The 25,178-nt window shown below is 39.1% G+C and overlaps 1 protein-coding gene across 2 annotated transcripts in view; it reads right to left on the reverse strand.

Annotated features, from left to right (window-relative positions):
• The window catches only part of USP53 (ubiquitin specific peptidase 53), a 59,416-nt gene that overhangs the window by 8,405 nt on the left and 25,833 nt on the right, over positions 1–25,178 (reverse strand). The window contains exons 4-14 of one of the 2 annotated variants that reach the window (XM_019494884.2): positions 24,609–24,743; positions 23,421–23,534; positions 23,260–23,342; positions 19,986–20,091; positions 18,974–19,120; positions 17,258–17,407; positions 16,678–16,846; positions 15,748–15,885; positions 15,299–15,445; positions 14,294–15,029; positions 10,036–10,112 (exon numbers count right to left, since the gene is read on the reverse strand). In XM_019494884.2, the coding sequence (XP_019350429.2) occupies positions 10,036–10,112; positions 14,294–15,029; positions 15,299–15,445; positions 15,748–15,885; positions 16,678–16,846; positions 17,258–17,407; positions 18,974–19,120; positions 19,986–20,091; positions 23,260–23,342; positions 23,421–23,534; positions 24,609–24,743 (2,002 nt within the window). Of the gene's footprint in view, positions 1–10,035; positions 10,113–14,293; positions 15,030–15,298; positions 15,446–15,735; positions 15,886–16,677; positions 16,847–17,257; positions 17,408–18,973; positions 19,121–19,985; positions 20,092–23,259; positions 23,343–23,420; positions 23,535–24,608; positions 24,744–25,178 lie in introns of both variants that reach the window. The other variant, XM_006259661.4, reaches the window with a different exon arrangement.

The following is a 25,178-nucleotide window of genomic DNA, read 5'->3' on the forward strand; positions in this document are numbered from 1 at the left end:
GTGCAAAGAGTTCCCGCCATTCGGATGTAAATTTGTGTCCCGCTATTGGCTAGTGCTAAATTATTCCCACGTGGCGGCTAGCGATTGGTTTGCTAGCCGTATAAGAGGCTTGAGCAGTTTCCGCCCAAGCTGAAGAGGACTCCACATCCATCTCGTTGGGACTCTGGGTGCACGGCAGGGTCATAGAAGCCCTGTGTGTTACTCAGAGGAGTTTGGCGGTCTGATCCACCGCCCACCTCTTCCCGTCTTCGAGCAGTAACCTTTTATAAGACGTGTCGACGAGTTTTGAGGCGCGCTTGTCCTGGACATCCGGAGTTCTGTCTGCGTGGAGCCTAGCAAACTCCACGTGAGTGTTCATGTTCTGTTTGTAACCGCAACTCAAGCAAGTTTTCAGCCTGCACCACGACCATCTCAGTGTAAGTAAACAATCTTAAAATCAACCGTTAAGTGTCTGTGCCTAATTCTAGCTCGGCACCCGCCCTCTCCGGCCCGGTGTGCCCGGGCTGCCGGCCACAGCCCGCGTGCAGCGCAACAAAGGGCCTGGGTTCGCGCCCGGCCCGCACATATAGCAGTAAAACCATAAAAATAGGGATAAGAAACCGGGTAAGATGAAGATAAGCAAATACCTTTAATGAGTAAAAGGTCACACAGAAGTAACCAACCAGGCAACAAGTAGTATACATGTTTTTATACTAATGTTAGAAGTATGAGAGGTGGGGGAACTTGAATGCTTAGCAGTAAATAACAAGGTTGATGCTATAGGTATCTCTGAAACATGGTGGAATGAGGGGAAAAAACAAACAAACAATGGGATGCTGTAACACCAGGATACAAATTATAAAGGAATGATCGAGTAGATTGTGGTTGGGGAGTGGCACTTTACAACAAAGACTGCATTGAATCAAATAGGTTAGATTTTGCAAATGATAAGAGAGGTACTGTAGAATCTCTGTGGTTAGAAATTCTGGGTTTCAACAGAAAAAAAAAATCTCAGGACATACTATTGACCCACAGACGAGGATGGCAGCAGTGAGCTAGAAATGCTTAGGGAGTTGAGAAAGGCTTCAACACCAGAAAATGCACTGCTAATGGAGAACTTCAACAATCCACAAGTAGACTGGGTCAATCTAACATCAGACCAGGAAGCAGAGACCAAATTTCTTGATGTGATAAGACTGCTTCCTGGAGCAGTTAGTCCTGGAACCTATAAAAGGAAAGGTCATTCTTGACCTAATCTTAAGTAGTGCACAGGATTTGGTGCAAAGGGGAAATGCTACTGAGCCACTCAGCAATAATGACCATAATGCAACTGGGTTTGACCTCCATGTAGGAGGGAAGACAAGAAAGAAAGACCACCAAAATGAGGAAGCTAGTTAAAGGTTAAAAGGGACTTCTAGTTAGACAGAGGTTGAAAGAGGAGGAATTTGCAGGCAGCGTGGGAACTGCTTAGGAACACCATATTGGTGGCACAAAGCAAATGCATACTACAAATCAAGAAAAATGGAAAGTGGACCCAAAGCAAGCCAGCATGGTTTAATGGTAGAGTTGCAGAGGCAATAAGCAAAAAAGGAGCTTATTTAAAAAAGTGGAAGTCAACTCCTAATGGGGAAAATAGCATAAACACTGGGAAGGCAAATGAAAAACTGAAATAAGACAAGCTAAGAGGACTAGATCTACATTAGAAGCCAAAGGCCTACCAGGGAGTCAGTTGAGCCTTTGGATGATCAGGGTGTAAAATGGGCGCTAAAAGATGACAGGTTTATTGCGCGAAACTAAATGCATTCATTCATTCTCTTCACTGTGGAAGATGTTAGGGAAACTTCGTCACTAGATCCACACCTCTCTAGGAACAAGTCAGTGCAGCTGACCCAATCTGAAGTTTCAAGAGATGAGGTCATAAAGGAAACTGATAAGCTAAAACAGTAACAAATCACCAGAACCTGATGGCTTTTTCCCAGGGTCATGAAAGAAATCAGATCAGAAATTGCTGAACTTCTAACTGTAGTATGCAATCCATCACTAAAACCAGCCTCAGTTCCAGAGGACTGGAGGGTTGCCAGTGTGACTCCCATATTTAAAAAAGGCTTTGCAGGGAACTACAGACCAGTGACCCTAACTTCTGTTCTTGGAAAACTGGTATAAGCAATAATAAAAATCGTTTAGCACATGGATGAACGTGACATGCTGGGGACAAAACACAGCTTTTTCAGAAGGAAATCGTGCCTCACAAACATACACAAGTTCTGTGAGGGTGTCAATCAGGTGGATCAGGTTGATCCAGTTGACACTGTATATCTGGACTTCGAAAAAGCCTTTGACAAGGTCCCTCCCATTACAGACTCTTAATTAAAGTTAGGTAGTCATGGAATTACAGGGACTGTCCACATGTGGATCAGAAACTGGCTCCAAGATCTGAAGCAAAGAGTGACTATAAATGGTCAGTTTTCAGATTGGAAAGAAGTAAACAGCAGGGCACCCTAGAGATCTGCATTGGGACCAGTGCTGTTCAACATATTTATAAATGATCTGGAAAAAGGGGTGAGTAGCAAGGTGGTCAAATTTGCCAACGACACGAAATTATGCAAGAGTCATAAAGGCCAAGGCAGACTGTGAAGAACTACAGAATGATCTGGCATGACTGTGCAAATATGCAACTAAATGGCAGATGAAATTCAGTGTAGATAAGTGATGCAAAAACAACCCACACTATACCTACATTATAATGGGCTCTACATTTTTACCACACAGGAAAGATCTCGGAGTCACTGTGGACAGTCCACTAAAAGACATCAGCTCAGTGCTCAGTAGCTATCAAAATGTGAGGGAATTGCACACAAAATGGAAAGTATCATTATGTCCCTTTATAGGTGCATCCCCCTCCCATCTTGAATACTGTGTCCAGTTCTGGTCCTCACACCTCAAAAAGGGTATAGAAGAACTAGAGAAGGTCCAGAGAAGGGCAATGAGGATGCTTACCAGTGTGAAGTGGCTTCCATATGAGGAGAGACTAAAAAGGCTAGGCCCATTCAGTTTAGAAAAAAAAAAAGAGATGCTTGGGGGGGCGGGGGCGGCTTGATAAGGGTTTACCCAAGAAAACAAGACAGTACAGAGAAAGTAAATAGAGATTTACTATTTACTCTCTCACAATTCAAGAACTAGGGTCGGGGGGGGGGGTCACAAAATGAAACTAGTAGGTAGTAAGTTTAATACTAACAAAAGGAAGTTCTTTTTCACACAGCATGAAATTGAAGTATGGACCTCAATACCACCAGATGTTGTAGAAGTTGACAGTTTAGCTAGATTCAAAAAGGGATTGGACAAATTCTTGAAGGAAAGAGACATCAGTAGCTATTGAGCATGGGAATTAGAGATATAGCTCTGAATTAAGTCCCTAAATGCTGGAGACTGCAAGTGAAAGGGGAGCACTTGAAAAAAAACACTTATACCCAATTCACTCTCCTTTTCCGCATCCATTCTGCCACTGTGCGACAGGAGACTAGACACGACGGACCTACAGTCTAACCCAGCAAATGACAATTCTTATGTTCTTAAAGAAAAGACTACAGATCAACAAAAATCACATCCAATTCAATCCCTCTTCATAAAACATTCCATTTGTGTTGGGGTTTTTTTAATCCATTAAAAATCTTTCAGATGCGATTTCCAGCTCTCCCAAATTAATATAATCAGAGTGAGCAAATTAGACCATGAATTGCAATACTTTTTAAAGGGCTGTAGGAATGTTTTTAAGTCATTTTAACTTTTCATCCAATTACAAACACTATAACAAAGGACTTTACAAAGAGCAGATTTCCTATTGCCCATGTTTACATACTGAAGAACTTATTTAAGCAACAGAAATTATAAATGATTCTATTAATTATCAAACACTTAGACACTACTAATATAACACTAATAAAGTTTAGATGTGGTGGGTTCATTCAGGCAAAAGATTAACTTCAACTCCCAGAAAGGTACAAAGAACAACTGTTTACAGTAACCATCATTCTTAGAGATGTGTTGACTACCTACCTGCCTCTACTGATATGCATATGCCTTGTGGACACAACATCCAATTCTTGACCAACAAACTCCATTGGGGTCACACCTGTGCCCAAGTCCTTACACATCTCCACACAAATACATCACGGACTGAATGAGCCAAGCCAGTTCTTTCTTCAAACATACACTTTCGACACAAAATATCCTCACTGCCACACATTTGCACATTCACTGACCTGCATTCCTGTATACTGGCTTCTATCCCTTCCAGGAGATCACAATACAACTGGAGACTCTCCCTCTGCCTGAAGAAGGGTGTTTGTACCTAAAAGCTTGCAAAGAACCATTTCCCCCAATTATTTATTTGATCTAATAAATGTTATGACATTTAACCAAAGAACCTTGTCTGCCTATGTTCTTAGACCAACATGGGTACAACCAACATCTTCGAATATACAGACAGTGAGTTGCAGGGCAGTGGGCACAGGATCGAGGGAGGATCCAGAGATCACTGTGGAAACTTCAAAGAACAGCAGTTTTTAATGTGGCTAGTAACAGTTCCCTCAAACAGACTGACCATGTGGATTTTACTTTGGTGACTAACAGCTATTTGTTTCAGGATAAGTACTAAAACTCCTATTTAAAACAATAACTGCACAACAGCCCTACTACATCAAACATCTGGTCTGAAAGCCTCTACAAAAGCACAGCAGCTTGTAAAAGTCTGGACTGTGCTTCACTTAGTTGCCTTTATGTATTTTGAAATGGAAACATTCTTCAAACAGGTTGAAGGGTCCTCCTGTCCAGAAGTGGAATGAGCTCCACTATTGCAAGGTGGAGCTAGCCTGGCTGAAGTCAGACTGTTGGAAACCCATGCAGGTCACCTTTATGACATGGAGTGCCCATTAATTCTACAGAAAGGTAACAAATGGGTGTGCTCCTAAATTATTTTGTCCTGTTGGTGTAAAGAGAATGGATTTACTACCTTTAACATGTTAATTTAGGTTCCTCTTAGTTTAAGTGAGATTTGAGAAAGAAACTTGAGAGATAAATGGGTTTATTTGGGTCTTAGACAAAATTTGGGATGAAGCTTAAAAGACCTTATCCCAAGGGAACACTGTACAAAAAGGGCTTACATCTGCTCTGATCTTTGAGCTGATACAATGGCTACAAAAAAAGATGGTGGCAAAAGAAGCAGGTAGTTAGGGGCTTAAGTGGGGCACCTCTTAAAGGGTGGAAGAAGAGTTATGCAATAGCAAAAGTCAGTTTCCATACAAAGACAGAAATACCTATTATAAGAAACTCTCACAAAGTAATTCTGTTACAAATATCTTGAACTGTTATTCAATAAAAAAGTAGAAACCGTCTCCAATTCAGATTTTTCCTTACAGGAATAATTTCTAGTCAAAAGATACTAAGTTTAGATCCTTCGTTATTATACAGGAATAAAGGTCTGTGTTACTTCAAAATAATTTTGCCTAAAACACATTTACTAACCATTGTTAGCAAGGTTTACAGCAACTCGTTTAGCTTTCAACATCTTGCATAATTGGTAGATCTTGCATGACAGATGTCTATTATCTAGTTATGTTTTCTATAAAATTACTCCTTACTAATATGAGTAGCAGAATCAAACTGAGAAATTCAGTAGCTTTTTTACTGAAATGAAAACGCCTTTCATAAAGCAGTGATGAAAAGTGGACAGGAGGAGGCAGCAGAGGTTTGCAAATAGTCACCGAGAGAGGCATTCAATCAAAGCTGGTCCCTGACAGTGTGAGGTTTGTGCTTCCAGAATTCCAGCTAATTTAAAAATAGACGTGTTATTTTTCTCTTCTGCTGACATGGAGAGCCATGCATGGTTAAAACCAGAGAGAGGCTATTGGGAATTTTGGCTCCGGGTTCTTCACAAACCTAAATATGGCAGACATTAGCAAGCTGCACAGCAGAAGCCTCAACACAATTATCAGCAGAGTACAGAAAGTTTAAACAGTAAATTAACTAAAATCTTGCCTTCTTTCAAAAGCCTGTCAATACTCATTATGCTTTCTGAGATCAACAACATCCTACAAACTTCTGAATAGATTTTTTCAAAAGACTAAAACCTATACACCTATATCCAACAGTTGACACTTCCTTTCCTGTGATAAAAATTAAAATTAATCAATAAACTTAAAAATATTTCTAGTATAGCATGTCAAAATACTGCAATTAAGAAATAATATACACTTTTAGTTAAAAAAAAGCAAAAAGAAAGGGAACTTTATCTCTTTATGAATATACTTTAGTTATGGATTTCCTGTTGTGTTTTTAGAACAGAAGTAGAACTGCTAAAAGCCATGAGTTATGCAACTTGGCAGTATTTTCTGAAAATCAAATCATCAATATTTTTAAATAAAACCAATGGGGGAATTAACTTGAGAGTTCAATGCAGTTTAGTATCTTCAGTGGTAGCAGAATTAAGCTAATGATGGACACTTCCAAAAAAACAAAGTTACCTCTACATTATAAAGGCATATACATTGGGGAGGCTAAGTGATCTGCTTGATTTCACATGAGGAAATATGAACTAGGTATTGTTTTCTCTTATTCTGCTTGGATCATGTGCAAGTGTTAATGTATACAGTTAAGGTTCTTTGGGTACATCTGGTATCTTTTACAAGACCAACTAAATGGATACTGTTAACATGTATATGTAATTTATTTGTTCTGGCAACATTTGTTAGGGGAGTTAGATAGTAGTTGATCATCAGTTCAACTGACATTTAAACATCCCTGTTAACCCCAGTCCTAAGAGGTTAACTATAAATGACAAAATACAACCAACATCCCTAGTTTGTAAAAAAAAAGTAAAAGTAATCTGATATGATTCAATTTAAAGACGGCTAAGTAATGGATTGATGCCTTTTTGTATTTTTGAAAGTATTTAATCCAATGCAAATTTAAAGGAATGTTTGCTTTAAAGACAAAGCAATCCCCCCAGCCCTTCTTTAAACCCACAGATTTGGGGACAAAGCAAAACCTCCACAACAACTGGTCTTCTTGCATCTAACATTTGTTATTGTGCTTATGGGATAAACGGGAATAAATTAGGTTGGCATGTACTCATTATCTTGCAATTATAGCCTGTAGTTCACTCCTTACTTGAAATTTACCCTAAAAATATGTCCTTGCTTTAAAACGTATTTTTTTAAATATGTAGACACCAGTTTGATCTGGAACATATAACTTCTGAATATCAATATCATTATTTTTTCCAGTCTGATCTCAGCATTATTTAGAATGAATGCATTTTAGACATTTTCTAAATACAGTATTTGAACGCTTTATATGAAGGCACTTTTAACAATGTTTCAGTAACTGAAGTTCAAGTATTTAATGTAATCCAATATGCATGTTATGCAGAAGATATCCTTTGATATAGTTCACATTTTTTCGTTGTGCCAGCAAAGAGCAGTTTTAATTCTTCCTTTCATGGCACTAAGAATATAGCACAAACGTATCATGGTATAGGTCAAATAGAGTATTGGTATTCCACGTAACATCAGACAATTGTTAATTACTTCATGTGATACTAAAAAAAAAAATAGGTTCGTTCATCTTCCATATCCCAGAAAGACTTTGAATAATGGTACAAGGAAAGTGCTTTGAATTTGAGATTAAATGTAAAGTGCTACATTTAAGCATCAAAAACAAAATGACAAATATGGGCTGCTTCAGGCTGGGCTGGGATCATGCTCAGCGCTCCAGACTGAAGTGTGCATGGAGCCCCACCAGCACAGAGCAAACAAAATGGGGCGGAGGAGAGGGGCAGCAGCTACAGCTATGGCCCTAAGCCCAGGGAAGGCCTGGAGCCCAAGCCACAGCACACAATTCTATGAAGAGGGCTTTCTTCCCTACCACCCATGTTAAATGAGAGGTAAACCATCTTAGAATTGAGTAAATAAGGCAGGCATGTTTAGATTGCAAAAAATAAGGGCCATTAAGACAGGGGGACATGATAGCAGTCTTCTAATATCTGAAGGCCTGTCAAAGATGGAAAACAGCTTTTTTCCACTGCTGTAGAGAGAAGGATATGTATCAATTCTTTGAAGTTGCAGCAAAGTAGGTTTTTAAACTGGATATCAGGAGAAAATCTCACTGTTAAAAAAAAAGCAAGGCAGTGGAATAGATCAAGTTAAAGAATCTGCTTCCTTGGAGGTTTTCAAGACGACAATGTTGGATAAGCATTGATCAGGGATTATTTGGAAGAAGCAATGCCTGCAGTATGCTGTGAAAAGCGTTGGAAGCCCAGCAGATTCCCACACACACTGCCCAGGGACTATGAGAACTCTGTAGCCTGGAGTGGGTAAAAACTGGAGAGGACCATGCTCAGTAGCAGGAGAACTGAGCAGAGCTCAGAAAAAAAAAAAATCAGCTTAGTTAATGAAAGAAAATTAAACAAGCTGGGACAAGTTTACAGGGGGGACAGGATTATACCAAAAGTTCCTTAATCAGGGTGTGTGAATTGTGTTTGTTCCCGGGTTGCAAAGTAGATTGGGAGGATTTCTGGTTAATCCATGCTTCTGGGATTTACAGGTCATCGTATGGGGCTGGGAATGCGCATTTTCCTCTGACAGGGTGGGAAAGGGGGGAACAAAAAAAACAAAACACTAAAAAAAAAAAAAAAAACACCCCACAAAAATCTCCTCTAGGATGGTTTAGAAAGGGATGCTCCTACCTTGGGCAGGGGGCTGAACTAGATGAACTCCTGCTGTGCCCTCAGTTCTAATTTTCTAAGACTATGAAACCTACACAGTTTAACAGAAAATTATAGTACATTTTCTATAAAATAAAATCTCTCTTGAGAAAATAACCAAATATTTACTGGTCCCAACCAATATAGATTTTGTATAAGTACAGAAGTTCCACCATCATTAGATTGAGATTTTGGCTGACCCCATACTATTTCCTGTAATATAAGTATTCAGAGACATTTATCAGCTTTATAGGAAACCAGGAGACATTTTAATATGGAAAAGGAAGCTGATTTCCTTTTCCAAGCGTTTCTTCCTGATATGGCTATATTCCAATGAAAAATTGTTTGAGGGAGGTATACAGCTACTGAAGATCTTACTTAAAAACTGAGTACTTAGTAAAAGGAAGTCTTTGCTTTGAGAATTCAAAAAGAATTACCAAAACTGATCAAATTCTCATCCTAGCTAAAAATAAATTTTCAAATTTTCATTACAGTAAATTGCCAGAACACAGAAAAAAAATTGAGACTCTAGATAAGCATTAGAGAAAAATGTTTGAAAAGGGGAGACTTGAAGATGGATGTTGGGACCATTTCCAATAATGATCCTTTCTTGTATATATTGCATACAAAGTTGTTTACTCTAAATGTTGCCCAGCTACAGAAGCAAGTGTTGTATAATTTAGCATACTAAAATGTGGGTTACCAAAATACTACAATAGGTCACTACACTCTGAATTACAAAACAATTAAATGTAATTTACAACAAAACATGATCCATAGTATGTCTACACTATATAACCCAGTGTACTGTAGATATCCAAACTAGCTCATTTAGAAGTGGGATAAATAGCACTTCCCCATTCCTACCACATTGTTTTGTGCAACTACTATGCTGCTTTCCATACCCAAGCTAGTCTACTTAGGGTTAGCTTAGGTAATGTTACACCAGTCTGCACTGTGCAGCATACATACATGCTGAATTAATATTTCAAGAATTCAATTACAAAAAAAAAAAAAATCAAGAAAATGTACTTGTATATTTTACCAATCTAAATACAAGTTTTGGTCATCACTAATAACAGTTGTTAGAGGAAGATAAAAGTTCACTTTTACACAAATTGTCAATCCTACAAAGTATCATGAGATTACTTCTAAACACCAGCTTTTGTCAAGTCAAATTTGGAACCTTTCAACTTCTCACGCTGTATTAAAATTATGAAACTAAACAATTCTGGCACATATATAAATTCTTTATGAAGCCCTCCATAGAAAGAAAAAACACAAGTTAAAATTCTCACCCTCAAAATAGTTCCTGTTCTGCTGAGAGGTAGACTGCAACATATTTTCAGGTTTTTTGGCTGATGGAGTCAGGTCACTGTAAGATAAATGAGCCGGTATAGTTTACACTTAATTTACTAATACAAAGCCAGTTGCCTATGCACGTTTACATACTAAGTTTAAAAAAAAAAATTGTCTTTATGTATATAAACCTGGGTGCCAATCTTTTCCTTACAAAATTTACTGATAAAGAAGTCATATCTTTCAAGCCCCACAGTCCTCGGATGAGCCATACATATATACTGGCTTTTTGAAGATAGCTGAATCCTAAAGTTACCAGCAGTTTAAAAAATGTGCTGACTATGAAACACAATCATCAACCATATCTTATATTATTTGTTTTCAATGGTATTTGTTCTTCATGAAGGCCAGAAGTGGTTATTATCTATCATTTAATGGAAAGCTTTTCAAAGGCAAAGAAAGGAACCCAAATCCAACTGGTTTCTTTGAAAATTTTCTCCTCATGTCAGAACACAAGAAAGGAAAAAGATCATTTATTAAAGAAAGGGAATGCTACAGTTTGTGGCCCAGCCAGAGCAATTTTGAAATTTCACTTTACTTTAACCAAATAAACTTGAGCCAAAAGAAAATTAAGTTTAAGTGCAAGGGGAGGGGAAATAAAATTATAAACCTTCTTCTCAACAGCAGTCCGAAATATTCTGGTCAAACTTTGAGAGTTATGTAGGCAATACCATTGATGAAAAAGAAATTCAGTAGTTTGAAACTGTAAGTGCCCAATAAATTTCCCACGCAAATATTCAATGTACACATTGCCTCTTCTTTGTAATATTACTTAGTAAAGCATTTGTGGAAGGAGGAAGAAGAAACATTTAAAACAGCACAGTGCAAGACACTTTTCTCTAAAGTCATCTTCCCCTGCTTCCTGAGAAAAGTCTCATGAAGTTCCTTTATGGCTTGTTAAAGTTATGAGCCTGTAAAATATATAGTGAGAAATGTTCTAAAGTTATCTAAACCTTAATTAACATTTCTAAGTGTGCGACACACCTCAGAAAAACTTACAGTACTGAATTTGTCACTCATGGTTGAACGGTAAAAAAAATTAAAGGAAAAAATGCGTTTAAAAATAGTATAAGCAGCTAATAATCACCAAACGTGTTATATAATATGCAATTTCTCATTTTACCAAACAGTCATTTTAAAAGTGATAACTAGAGATGCATAAAAACTGTTTTTATCATTTGTCTGCAGTCTTACAAAACATTGGGAGGGTGGGAGAAGCATTTTGGCTGACCCCAAATAAAAAAAACTTTCCCAGGGCAAGCCAAAAGCAGCAACAATTTGCTTCAGACTTAAATGTAATGTTTTAATGGGTTTTTTATTGTTGGCTTTTTTTTTTACAATTTTAAAAATACTCATTAAAAATGTAATTATTTTTTAAATGAAATTCCCTCTAGCTGTAGACTAGGATAGAGGGGAATGATCACTTGTCAGCTGTTCTGTTGCAAAGGATTCATTAGCCCACTCCTACTTTCCTGCAGGTGAAGCTAAAAGGCAGAAATTTAGCTTTTACCAAAAAAGTATTGCAATTTAGAGTACGCAGGTAACAGTTACAGCAGATTTAGCTGTGCTGAGGTAAGTTCCCCACCTCCCCCCTTGGCCCAAACACACACACTTTAAAACACGATGTTTCATCTGTCTCTACCCTTGATTAGAAATCCTGCCCCGCCTCCTCCAAGAACATCACAACAAAAATATTTTTATTATTATTAAAGTACTACCAAAATACCTGACTTAGTGAAATGTTTTGGTCAACCTCAAATAATTTGTCAGACAAATGTCACCCAACAAAAATATTTATGAGGCAAAAGAGCCTGGACTAGTATTGGCTCTCTCAACTTATGACAGGGGTGGGTAAAATATGGCCCTAAGGCTGGATTTGGCTGCACAACTGACTGGATCCAGCTCGCGGCAGCCCCTGTGCAGGGATACATTAAGATTAATCAGGGCCCTGGGCCTGGGCCTCCAAACCCTGCCCCACCCCATGGCTGCAAGCTCTGTCCCTGGCCAGCGCAGTGGGAGCAACAGCCAGAGCAGCATGTGCTCCCCCCCCAGGCCTGGGGCAGGAGGTGCAACTGCCCCCACCTGCAGGTCTGCAGCGGAGCTAGAACCAGAGGTGCAGAGCCGCTGCCCACCGGGTGCACGTGGCACAGACTGAGCTCCGGGGCGGCCCCTCACCCCACCACAGCTTAGTCTCACTGCAGTGGTGCCCGGCAGCCACAGCCCACCCCATCATGGACACCTGGCCTGGCCTTGTCCACATTGAGGCAGGAGCCCAGCTGGCCTGTTTGTTGTCAATCTATGCCCCTGTGGTGCTCTGCAAGGGGCTATGCCCCACCTACTGGGGCAGCCCACACCAGCTCTGTTCCCAGTGCTGCTCTGCTCCCCTCACCTCCAGTGGGAACTACCTGGCTGAATCTTCCCCCAGGGGCAGGGGTAGCTGCTGGAGGCAAGGAAAGCAAGGCAGCACCTGGCCAGCTGGAGCCACACCAGGAACAGCCACACCAGAAGTTACATGTGCTGGCTTGGGCCTGAGCCAGCAGGGCTGTTCTGCTTCCTTCAGCTGCAGCTGCTCCTCCTTCCCCTGCTGCACTGCTCCGAGCACAGGGAGCTTGAGCTGTGTGGTTCCTGCTGGAGGTGAGGGAAGCAGAGCAGAACAGGGAACAGCTCTGTTGGGCTGCAGCTGCACAGGGAACAGCCATGCCAGAAGCTGTGCACTGGCCAGAGCCAGGCACGCAGCATAGCATGCCCCAGGTGGGGCTCGGCCTCAGGCAGAGCACCATGGGGGCAGCTACAGACCGCACCACCCAAGCAAATTCTGTTACACGCACCCCCTCCCTCCCCTCAGCCCCAGCTGGCTCCCTGGACCTAGCACACAGGCAGCACCCCTACCCACACCCCCCACAGGACAGGGCATGCAGGGAGTGGATTGGCCTTGCCCACCTGTCCTGCTCCCAAGCACTGCTCCCCACCTGCCCAAAGCCCCATAGGGAGTGTTGGTGAGTTGCTGCATGGAGGAAAAGGGCAGTGCCAATCCAGCCTGCAACAGCTCCAAACTCTCTATTGTGGCCCAGGGGCCCAAATAATTGCCCACCCCTGGCTTATGAGAAGGAGTTCAAGGCTCAATAAAAGAAAAATAACTAAATTTCTAATCAGTAGGAAATATAGTATGCAATGTAAGTGTTTGTAAGGTGTAAAACATGTAGAAAACTGATTGTGTTTATTGTGTTCCATATAGTATATTTTCAAACTAAATCTCACTATTAAGCTTGTTCAGTGGTGCTCGACCTTTTGGTCCCACAGACAAATAAGTGAGCCAGCACACAGGGCCATGCTACCTGACCTGTGAGGCTCCCCATGGGTGCCAATATTTGGTAGCGGGGAGCAGCAATCAACATGCCAACACTCCTCTGCTGCCACATTTCTGGACCGGGGAGCCCTATGGGTCAAATGACATGATTGCAGGCCATATCTGACCCATGGGCTGGGGGTTGCACACTCCTGAATCTGTGTCTTACTGATGTGTGCACTTATATTTTAAGCTTTTTGTGGTATAGATTTTAAATACTTTATTCACTGAACTGCAAAGTATAAATCTAAAATACTAAGTTAACTAAATGTTAAGTCAACTAGTAGGAGCCAACAAATTAGCTCTGCACCCTGATCCTCTACCTCTGCCTGACCTGCTCTGCCTTCTGCTCTCTACTCTATAATCCATGTTTGATCTCCCACTTAGCTTTCTGTTTCCAGAAAATCTTCTGCTGTGCTGCCTATCTTCTTCCTGAACTGCTGAGTGCCACACACAGAGGCTGCTCATGCCACTTGTGGCATGTGTCATATATTGGCCACCCTCATTCTAGACCATGTATACCATTGCTTTTGCATTTGATTTGTCCATAAATATTATCTACTGTGGGCCCAATTTTACACGTACAGAACTGATACTAGTTTTGAACACTGAAGGACTGAGCCATGGTAGTTATAAAAAAAAAAATTTAGAATTTACTTGGTTTTGTATTTCTTTTTTATGACTACCTCCCAACTTCCTACTTCACAAGCCCCTTTCCGCCCTTCAGAGTTTTCTACATCTATTGTCACCAATAAAAAGATGGCAAATCTCAAACAGAAAGTTTGAACTTAATCCAGGAAAAACCACATGAGCACAAAAATAGTTTACTGTTTGTTTGGCTGTAGCTTTACCTGAAGGAAACAGTTTCTTTAACACCTCGGATATCCACTGGGTTGGTTCCTTCAATGACAGGCGAATCCAGAGTGGCAGATCCATTACTGATATGATCACAGCTTTCATATCCAGATTCAGTTCTTTGTATTTGCCAGTTGTCACCATGGACTTTTCTCTCTGTAAATCCTTTTCCTTTCTCCAGATTCCCTTTTCCATCAGAATCCAGAGAGCTTCGACTCCCCGTCTCCTGTTTTGTTTCATCTTCATAAATGGTCATTAAACTCTTCTGGGTTTGATTTTCTTTTGGCCACTTATTAAAGCTCTGCTCCTTTTCCTGTTTAGCTTTATTGCTTTGATTTGCCTTATGTCTTGGACTATGTTGCTTTTTTTCAGTCTCGCTGAAAATGCTGTCCACATTTAATGTCTCTCGCATAGGCTTCCAAGCTTTGCTTTTGCTTCTACTGCTGCTGACAACACTTCCCTTGTCCCTAGAATCTTGGCTGCTATCTGTTTCATAGCCAGTGGTATTGTCAATCCTAGATCTGTTCATCCCTTTTTCCACAGCAAGAAAAGCTTCTGTTTTATTTGACCCAAGTACCTGTGAAGGCAGTCTGGGTTCATGTGGTATACTTTCATGTTTGTAAGGTCCTCTTCCCTGGCTACTATAAATGCGCTGGTCAGCATATTGTCTAAATCCATTCCCAACAGGAGGCGATCCTGACTTAATGTGACAGCGGTCTTCTCCAATTAGATCTTAAATAAAAATGAAAAAAAAATAAAAGAAACCTCTTCTGAATTTCTCCTTTCAATTAAAATAAAGTCCCCAGTTTGACAATATTTTGCCTATGATAGCTATTTATTCCTGTCACACCATTACAGGCTAAACAAGCTCAAAGGGCATGCATTTAACAAAGAGCTAACGTTAGGTTTTCTTTTAACTTGCCAAACAAAAAATATCAGTTATGCTGAATTTGCTATAAACCTTGTTTCTAAAGCCAGATTAAAAAAAAAAAAAAAAGTACCTCTTTGTCTCCCAGAGTCTTTTTTTGGTCCTCTGTCTGCATCTTTCCTTAGGGAGGACTGAACGTTTCTCATATCAACTGCCTTCTGAGCACATTCTCTGGATATATCCTTGAACTTGTCCTTTTGATCTTGGTGCCCTAACTTAACTGCAAAAATACTCATTATAGCATTTTTAATTAAACTGAACAGTCATGGTAAATAAAATGTACAATTAGCTTTATTATACCTTAGCTTTAACTACTAACATCTTAGCTTGGTAAATTAAAAAAGTTTCAAAAGATGACAATCACTTGTGCCTATTGCAAATTTTTAAAAATAAAGGTTAATAGAAATATTACATTATTTTAGGAAATCAATTACAAAGCCTTGCAATTAAAAAACACATGTGGCTAACTGAACCCTTGCACAGCAAATCTTTAAAAAAAGAGGTACGTACATGGTCCCTTACCACCACTAGCCTGAACATGAGCTCTGCTGAAACTGACGTTTTCAGGCTGAAATTTTTTATTGCCCTTTTGATTTGGAGGCTCTCCACATCCATTCTCTCTTGTGTGATCCAACTTTGGAACAGCTGGTTTTTCAAAACCTATAAAACAACATATAATCTATCTTTGGAAATGAAAACCTACTAATTTAAGAGTAACCACATTTAAATTACCTGAACTGGTTACGTTTAGCATGCAAACAAATTTTGGCATGTCTTACTTATGATAATGCAATTTGTCACAAATATGGTAGTGGCATTTGTCCTTCAATTTTTCTTCAACATCATGATGTGAACAGATAAGACTTAATTTTCCTTTTATTAATTTCAATTTTGAGAGAATCAACAGAAATTGACAGCTATAAGTACAACAAGATTTTTAACATGCACCATAACTATAATGCAGTGTTTCTTAGAACTTTTAGTTTTCCAATATTTTTATGGGATTAAAGGGAAAAAAAAGGAAACAGTGGCCAGCCAGTTACACTTAAGTTAAAAAAAATAATTCCAAGACTGCCTTCTTAAATAGAATTTCTCACCCTATATAAATTAGTTCTAATCAAGCCCAAAAAGGAAAATAAAAGCAATGATTAAGAGGCCAAAATTGCATCTTAATAGGCCACATAGGCCAAAATTGCTTCTTACACAATATTTATTACATTTCCAACTTTTAATAATTAAAGTTTAACCTGTTCATAATTAAAAAGAATTTTTCCAATCAGGAATTCTTCATCTACGTCTCTCAATTCACATTTTTCTCTCTGGTACAAAGCATTTGATAGTTCTAATGTTAAATAATACATGCCAAGTTTTTAACAGGAAATTTGATTGCCTACTCCCAGTTATTGATCAAATTTGATACCATTAAAGTTCTATTAGTCAAAGCTTTATTACCTAAGCCTTCCCCATTTCTTGCTGCCGATTTGTAGTGAGAATGAATAATCTGTCTAGGTGCATCTTCTGTGGATACAGCTGTACCATCTGGGTTAGCATAAAATAGCAACAATGGCTGAAAGTGACATCGAATGCACTTGGAGACCACATCTTTCCATTTTGTTCCAACCTGAGGAAAAAAAATCGTATTTGCATCAAATACAAAAAATAACTAGCCACTAAATCCAATCAAATAAAGAATACAAATACACCAGAAATATGAGATATTTGTATCTTGTACAATCTGAAAACACAACACATTCAGATAGCACATAAGGTTGCTATGCAAGCTACAGTAGAAAAGCAGTGAACAATGGTTGCATAAGCAAAGTAAACACCAAAACTACAAATACTTCGGGCTTTCACTGGTTATTCATTAAACAAAACACTACACTGCACAACCTGAAATACCCAGTAAACAGAGGACAGAACAGTAAAACTGTGCAGTCAATTAAAACTTGACTTAGTAGAGAATCTTTAAGAAATGAAGACAAATTTAGAGTTGGGCACTAGAAGAGTTCTAAGCGTAGAAAAAGTTTACCTCTTTCACATTAGCATCATCAAACAGGACCCACTTGCAGCTCTTAGTGTGAAAGGCAAAGGCACAGTAATGTCGGCTTGCGTAGCAAATCATCCCCACAAGATAAAGCTCAGCATTTTTAGCCTGCTCATCTGTAACCCTATAGAACAACTGTAAACATGAATATGTATGAGTTAAAATAGGAAAAATCCTACTACTTTGGACATTTTAAATTCATTAAGATTAATATCTACACCACTTGTTTGTCTCAGCAAAGCAATTACATCACTATAGCCAGGCTACAATCTATGTAGAACTACTCTTTTTAACACACAAGTCTACTAAAATATTAATACACAGATAGCACAGCAGTATTTTTGATATTTTTGTGCCCTTATACAAACAAAATATTCCAAAAACATTTTGCAGAAGTGCTGGATTTTATTTTTTTTTTGGTCTGGTTGCTTAAGTATCTGCCACTGCTTAGGTATACTTTTAAAAAGGCCTTAACTGAACTTTTTTTTCTTTTAAATGGTTACACCTTGATTTTTTTCATTCTTTATTATTAGTCTTAGCCCCCTACTATGAATAGGATGTTACCTGGAACTTCAGCAATGATGCATCAGAAGCCAATACAAGGAGTGACCCATTAATTTTTAACCTGAAACAGACATTATCCCCGTTTGCCTTAATCACACTGCCTAGCCCTAGGTAGTGTAAAAACAAGAGAATGGTAGCAAAATAAATCAAGGGAGGCCTGTGGTACAATAATGGAAGTTAACTAGTGTGCACAAGTACACTGGATAATCTTAACTGTTTTCCTTCCTTTGATCAAATTTCTTAACACTCAGATGTGAAATACCTGTAGTCTAAGGTCTGAATCCTAGTACGCAACTCTAACCTTTATTCTTTGCAAGATAAATTGAGTACCATTCAGTTCACTGCAGGGGAGTACCTGAATAAACCTTACATGGGTAAGGTATGCTCTGCACAGACATTAAAACTTCCACAACATTTTTCACTAAGGAAGAGGTATGCTCTGATCCCTGTCCAACCTTAATTAATCCACTTGCATATCTGCACTATGGCAATCTAACAACAGGATTACACTACCATTAGACCCATATTTTAACCAATATGAATGGTGCTGAAGGAACAGATCTTGTGTGCAGAAGTAAAGAAGCCCAATATCTACCAAACTTGCTTTCTTCATTGCAGAACCATATAATGAATAAGATGGGGAGCTGCAGAACAGAAAGGATGCTTTTATTGATTTGGCAGCTAACTATCCTCCTAGAGAATTACTCTGCTCAGAATGAATGTAATGCTACACAAATCACTTGAATCAGATGCAGTCACTGTGCGCTCCTATGGAAGGAAAGTTGATTGGACCTGTTCCTTGAAAACAATGCAGTATAAAAATCATTAGTACTCTGACAAATTAGGTCCTAAGTAAATCTTAAATTAACAGGCTGACAACTGTCAATTGATGCGACAATTCCTCATCTGGAAAATAAGGAAACTCTCTCTTCATGGGTATGTTCTGAAGATTCTTAACACAGATTGTTCAATAATATTACTTCAGAGGGCAAGTTTTTGAAAGTCTAATTAATACATGACTTTGAAAATGTTAAATTTAAGAAAAATGGATGAGGAAGAGCATGAATATGGTGTATTAAATATTAAAATGCAAAAAATCACTAAATTAGTTTTTTAGATTAGTTTTAGTTCAAATACCCCAGGAAGATAAAGCTGTGTTGCCAGATTCCGCATAACATCTTCTGTCAAGTCAGAATGTTCCGAATCCCAGACTAAACCAATTGTGACAATCTCGGGACAGTTCATGAGAACACGACGGATTTTTATTTTTTGACCACAGTTACTCTGGAAGAAAGAAAAATAAATAAAGGAAAGATGGAATGTGTCAAAAACTTCAAGAATGCAAAATTTCTAAAGAAAGTGACTGGAGTGAAAAAGTAAATAACAATTCCTTTCACCGCCCAAATTAAATTTTGCTATGGTTATTAGGAGCAATTCAGAGGGTAAGGGATATATAATCTTAATTTTTACAAGAAGTACCCCAAAAGTGTTATCTCCAATACCAGTGGAGCTCTCTCTTCATATCCACCACACATATGTAACTTTTGAGGAAGGTCACTGACTATTTTTGCACGTTTTGAATTTTCCACCTTTTCTATCTCTACAAGAATAGAAAGGCAGACAATCACTGAAAGGTGTTTTTAGGACAACATATACAATGAACCAGACAGAAAACAGTCTGTTCTGTTATAGTCTGTTAAGTTATATCATTACGACTATGTTCAGATTAAAGCAAACTTTGCTTTGCAGTATAATTCTGATTCATGAAATAAAGCCTAGATATGCAATTTGGCCAAGATGGCAGTCTCTCTGAACAGAAGATGAATTCAAGCACCTGAATTTCAAAAAAACCATTTATGTACCCACAACTCTGTGAGTGAGTGAGTGAGTGAGTGAGTGAGTGAGTGAGTGAGTGAGTGAGTGAGTGAGTGAGTGAGTGAGTGAGTGAGTGGGCATGATAGGATTTATCTACACATGCAACTGACAAAATAGTTTTCTTAAGCTACATATAAATGGAGTTTAGTCTATAGTCTCTTTGGAAAATTTAGCTCCAGGTCCTACTTTTAATGCATGTTAGTAAGCAGCCACAATCCCAAATCTTCCTAATCTCCAACTCACAAGAGTCCAGTATTTTTTTTTTCCTACTTACAGGACATTTTCTGAAGTCATCAGTGGTATTTGCTGCCTGTAGCAATTCTGCAAACATTTCTGGCTTGAGGCGTTCATGCCTTTCCATCATTCTATCAACTTCATTGCTGTAAACAAGTAATAAGAATAAAAGACATACCACAAATCATCCATTTTAAAAGTAAAGAAATTTTACCTACGACTAAATTTATAATATCCTGAAAAAATGGCAATGTATATGTAGGAACATTAATATACGATTACCATTTTTGGTTGCTACATTTGCCAATATCAAATTTTTATATGATGAATCTACCAGATTAACAGATCTGAAATAGTGGTAGGAAGTGACAGAATAGCTCATCGTTCAGACCTGAGCTACAGTAATGCATCTCAGGTAAAAAAAGAGTAGTTAAGTTCTTTATATAAAAAAAAAACTTAGATGCATGTTCAAAGCTACAGAAAGTTCAACTTGCTTATGGTAAAAAGGCTACAGAATAGCAAAATTTGTTTTATTAACTTAGTTTCAGTAAAACCTGCCATATTTACTCAAATCTAAGATGAGATTATTTTTCCCCATTCAATACGGGAGAGACTATGCAGTGTAGGAGATGAGGGGGAGGAGAGCTGCTCTGATTCCAACTCTACTTCCTGCCCTGACCACCCAAGGCTACTGCCACCACCACTGTCTGTTCAATGCTGGGGCCAAGGCTGAAACTGCCACTGATGCCTGGCCTGGGCTGGAGTCACCCTGTGTCCCATGCCTTGGGCGAAAGCCAGAGTGGCCACATAGGGTAAACAGCAGTGGGGGGGGTGAGGGGAAGAAGGAGGGGGCAAGTGACAGGTAAGCAGGCAACAAGCAATTTGGCAGGTAGCAGGCGGGGAAAGAAAAAGGGGCAAGGGTCAGGCTACCTACTCCCTGCTGCTGATTTCCCTACCACTGTGAATTTAAGACAACCCTCACTTCTATACATGGAAAATTATAACAAACTTGTAATTTTTCACAGATAGACTCTAATGAGAGGTTATTTTAAGTTCAAAGTCATCTTGGAGTCAGGTAAATACAGTACTAAGACTGTCAGACTAATAAATTAAATTTAGCAAAAGAGGAAGCAACTGAAAGCTCCTTAACACAAACAGCAATGGTTTTCTTTAATGAAAGAAGGCAACACCCACTAGTCAGGATGGTTACTTTTATGCAATGAAGTTCTCAATACAAGAGAATGCTCAAAAGAGACCTGAAGGAGGCTATCAAAGAAAGAAATATTTATGTTACTATACTGATATATAGCAGAGGTAGCTGGAAAAAGTGTGTAAACAATTGCACAGAGGGAGGAGTCACAAAGGTGTTATGCTTTCAAGTAATGTGCAAAGAGGCATTACAAAAAAAACCCAAAAAGAAACAATCACAAAACCAGAGGAAAACAGACTTGCCACTGAAGGTATTTTTAAAGGTAAGTAAAACTTGAAAAAAAAGTTTTACACCTAACAAAACAGGAAAGGATTTTTAAAAATTTATTTGCACATATAATTTATTTTCAGTATAATCAGAGTTGTTACAGAGAAAAGCAAGCAAAATGCTTGAATTTGTAAGCTACTGTACAAAATGGAGACCACAGAAATACTATTTTATTTTAGGAGTACACTACTCACTGTCACTTGGATTAACAATTGTACCATTTTCAATTCCCCTGTCTTCCATACCTCTAACTCTTATTACTTCCCTGGTCAACCCAGACCAAACTCCATTTCTTTTTCAATACAATACAACTGTAAACCTGGTCTTTACTCATCTTAGTTCAACTACTCAAACCTTATTTCTGGCTTCCTCCCTGCCTTTTATATAACATGCAAAATACATGCATGATGCTGCCAGGAGCAGAAGAGCTTGCTTTGTCAAAGAATTTGAAAGCGATAAAAATAGGAAACTGAGAAAGCAGATTTACAACTAGCCATATTTTAGATTACATTAGTAGCCATAATTGTAGCTATACCGTCTCAGAAAACTAGTTACAATAGGTGTTTTATACTCCTAAAGCCATAAAATGTAGAAGCAGACTAAATCCTGCAGGAGATATTTTTAGTTACTTCTGAATTTACTGCCCTTTAATTATGCTTTTATTCACCACGGGCAGAAACAGACAAATCACCTGATGTTACACTGGTGCTGCCAAAAATGGTGAGCAAATAAATGACTCTACCCTTTGTTGTGTTACATCAGTGGTCATGACAAAAAGATAGTCTAATATAGTACCGCTTTATTGCAAAAAACAGCTCTTTGCTTTGTGGCAAGGAGAGTCTAGGGCTGCCTCCACTCCCCAAACACCCTGGAAAGGTGCTCCAGGGACCTGATCCTATGCACCCTGGGAACTCTATTGCAGGAACAGGCCCCCTTCAAACCCTGGAAGCACCTGCCCTACTTTCCCCACTTAGAGACATGCCCCAAGCAATATCACAGTACCTCTAAGTGGTTGAAGTCTGGGTTACCCACCTATGGAGACCTGTCCCAGGATCTCCACAGGCACATCCCCATAAGTGGGAAAAGCCTGCATAGACCCAGAGTAGAGGCACAGGACCAAGGGAATCCCTGTGCCTCCACATTGGGACCTGTACTGACCCATGCTTCACCCAAAGGCCTGGGTCAGTACGAGTCTTGCCATGGAGATGCAGGGCGATGCAGGTCCCAGGAAGTTCTGGGGGCCCTGCACTTCCTTTCTGGGACCCACACTGACCCAGGCCTTCAAGTGAAGCACAGGTCCCAGTGTGGAGGTACAGGGCACTGGGGATCCTGGGGTCCTGTACCACCCTATGTCTCTGAGCTATCCTCTGTACCTCTGAGTGCAGCATGGACCAGTGCAGGACCTAGGATGAATATGAGCCAAGAAACACAGGCCAGTGAGGGACATAGGGAAACCCCTGAACAAGGAAAACATGTTGCTCATCTGTCCTATGTTGGGCCTCTGCCCAATGCAGGTTAATGAATTATGTGGGTTTTGCCCAATTAAGTTGATCAGCTCCAGCAGGATGTGTCGTACCACAGCTGATCTGCTTCATTTGCCAATGTCTCTTTTTACCCTAACAAGCCAAATAAAAAGAAAGGGTACTTTTTTCCAATACACGCTTAATTAACTCAACCAAATCCTCTCTAATCTTACTTAAAAAACAGATCAGCTAGATATCTTAACTAAACGAGAACAAATGAGATACATATATAACACTTACCTGTATGATTTTTGGATTACTGGGGGGACAAGTGCAGAGAAAAGCAAAAAGCAAAAGTAAGTAAGGTTTCTTACCACAAGGCAGTTGTAGAAATGTAACGCACAAATTCTGTGAAAGGCAAGGGGTCTGAAGATGCCCCACAACTGCGGCACACGCACTGGAATAAATGGCATGTTTTAGTCTCCACAAATTGATGAAATTAGAAATAAGCCACCAGATAAATCAAATATCTAACCTGTTCATATAGTGTCATAGCAAACTTCTGATGAGCAATGCAGGATTTAGATGTGCACATATCCGTTTCACTACTTGGAACTATATGGAAATGAATCCTCTCAAGTATATTTTCCTAAATCAAAAAGGACATTGTAAATAGATTATTACCTCCTTGATTCACTTTCTGTGAATATCAGTCTATGTTGCATGCAATTACTCCTCTTGGCTCTGGCAAATTGCCTATTACAGGCAATTTACTTTTAACATTGCCCCGGCTCATGAAGTCCTGTTCACGGCAACATTTTGGAGTACTAAGAAAACATGACACACAGGGCATATGTAAGTTAGTGTAGAGCATGAAAGAGTTCTGAAGATCTCAGCTGTCCCCATCATTTCAATGAGTACTCATTTAGATACCAATGACACTTTAAATGTCAACATGGCTAAATATCTGTGCTCAAAAGCAAAGCAAATAAGGAAGTTTCTTAAGATAATTTTTATTTCCAAATTGAGGTAGAAAGTCACGAAAGATTTGCGTGGGTCTTTGTATCAGTTGATGACGTTTCCTTTTCTGTGTACTACTGAGAGCAGCAGAGACCTAATTTGCTTAGCTGGCTTCTCATGATGATGACCTTTCAAATGGGGAAATGAGGAGCTATCCATTTAGCTGGACTCTGCAAAGGGGGGAGGGAGGAATCTGGAAGAGGAGAAGGAGAACACTGCATACCCATCTCTCAACCCATTTTTTAAATTTTTTTTAGGCACTTGCCTCCGCTCCATTGCCTATCATACTGAAGAAGCCACTGAACTGAGGGGGGGGGGGGGATGGGTTACATTTCCTTAAGCCGATTTATCCATTGCCTTTCATAAAAGGACAAAAGGTCTCAAACACAGACCCTTCTTCTAGATGGGACCAGGCACCATCCACAAGTGCTTTAACATAAGGTACACATAATGATAAAGTAAGGTAATACTGCTTCAGTGGTAACGCCCCTCTCCATTAAAGCACTCCTTAACCAAATGCAAGGTAGCAGAAGACTGGGAATACATTACAAATTGCCATGAGAAACATCAGCCCTAGACACAAGTTGTTTAACAGCTAAGGGGTTGGAGTTACCCAAACTAGCCAAGAGGAACAATGATTGAGTCCCAGGCTGGAGCTGCTCTTCGTGGAAATTCTCATAGGCTACCATGTGTAAAAACTCACAAAGCATTCTGCTGCATCATCCATCAATCCAAGCTGAAAACGCTGTTCATCTTTAAAGCTTTCAGCCAGGGCATGCCTCATATTATCTGATGGGAGTGCTTTTTCCCGACTGTGTTGGAACTGTGCAAATATAGTCTGGAAATTAAGCAAAATGATTCATAACATGAAATAGTAACACTGAAGTTATACCAGAGCAGGTCAAAAACTCTAAATAACTGCTTTGACAGAAAGGCAATTGTTCTGTTCTACTGCATTTAATATAAATAATAGATATTTGAATACTTAATAAAACTACACAAATTATATTAAATACATTAGCCTCTCTTTCCCAGAAGAAAAAAGAAGTATAATTTAAGCAGTTTCCTTAAGACACTGTGAATATTACAAAACTACACATACATAATACATTCATGATTATATATCCAAATCCAAGTAAAGGAAGTAGTACACCTTCAATACCAAATATATAAAAAAGAACACACACAGAAGGGGAAGTTTATACTAATTTAAAAATAATAGTTTCCTTTCAAGATGACTAAGTTGCGTTGTTCTGGCTGAGATTTGCTCCAC

This window comes from Alligator mississippiensis, chromosome 2 (assembly GCF_030867095.1).
Source record: "Alligator mississippiensis isolate rAllMis1 chromosome 2, rAllMis1, whole genome shotgun sequence".
Classification (NCBI taxonomy): Eukaryota; Metazoa; Chordata; order Crocodylia; family Alligatoridae; genus Alligator; species Alligator mississippiensis.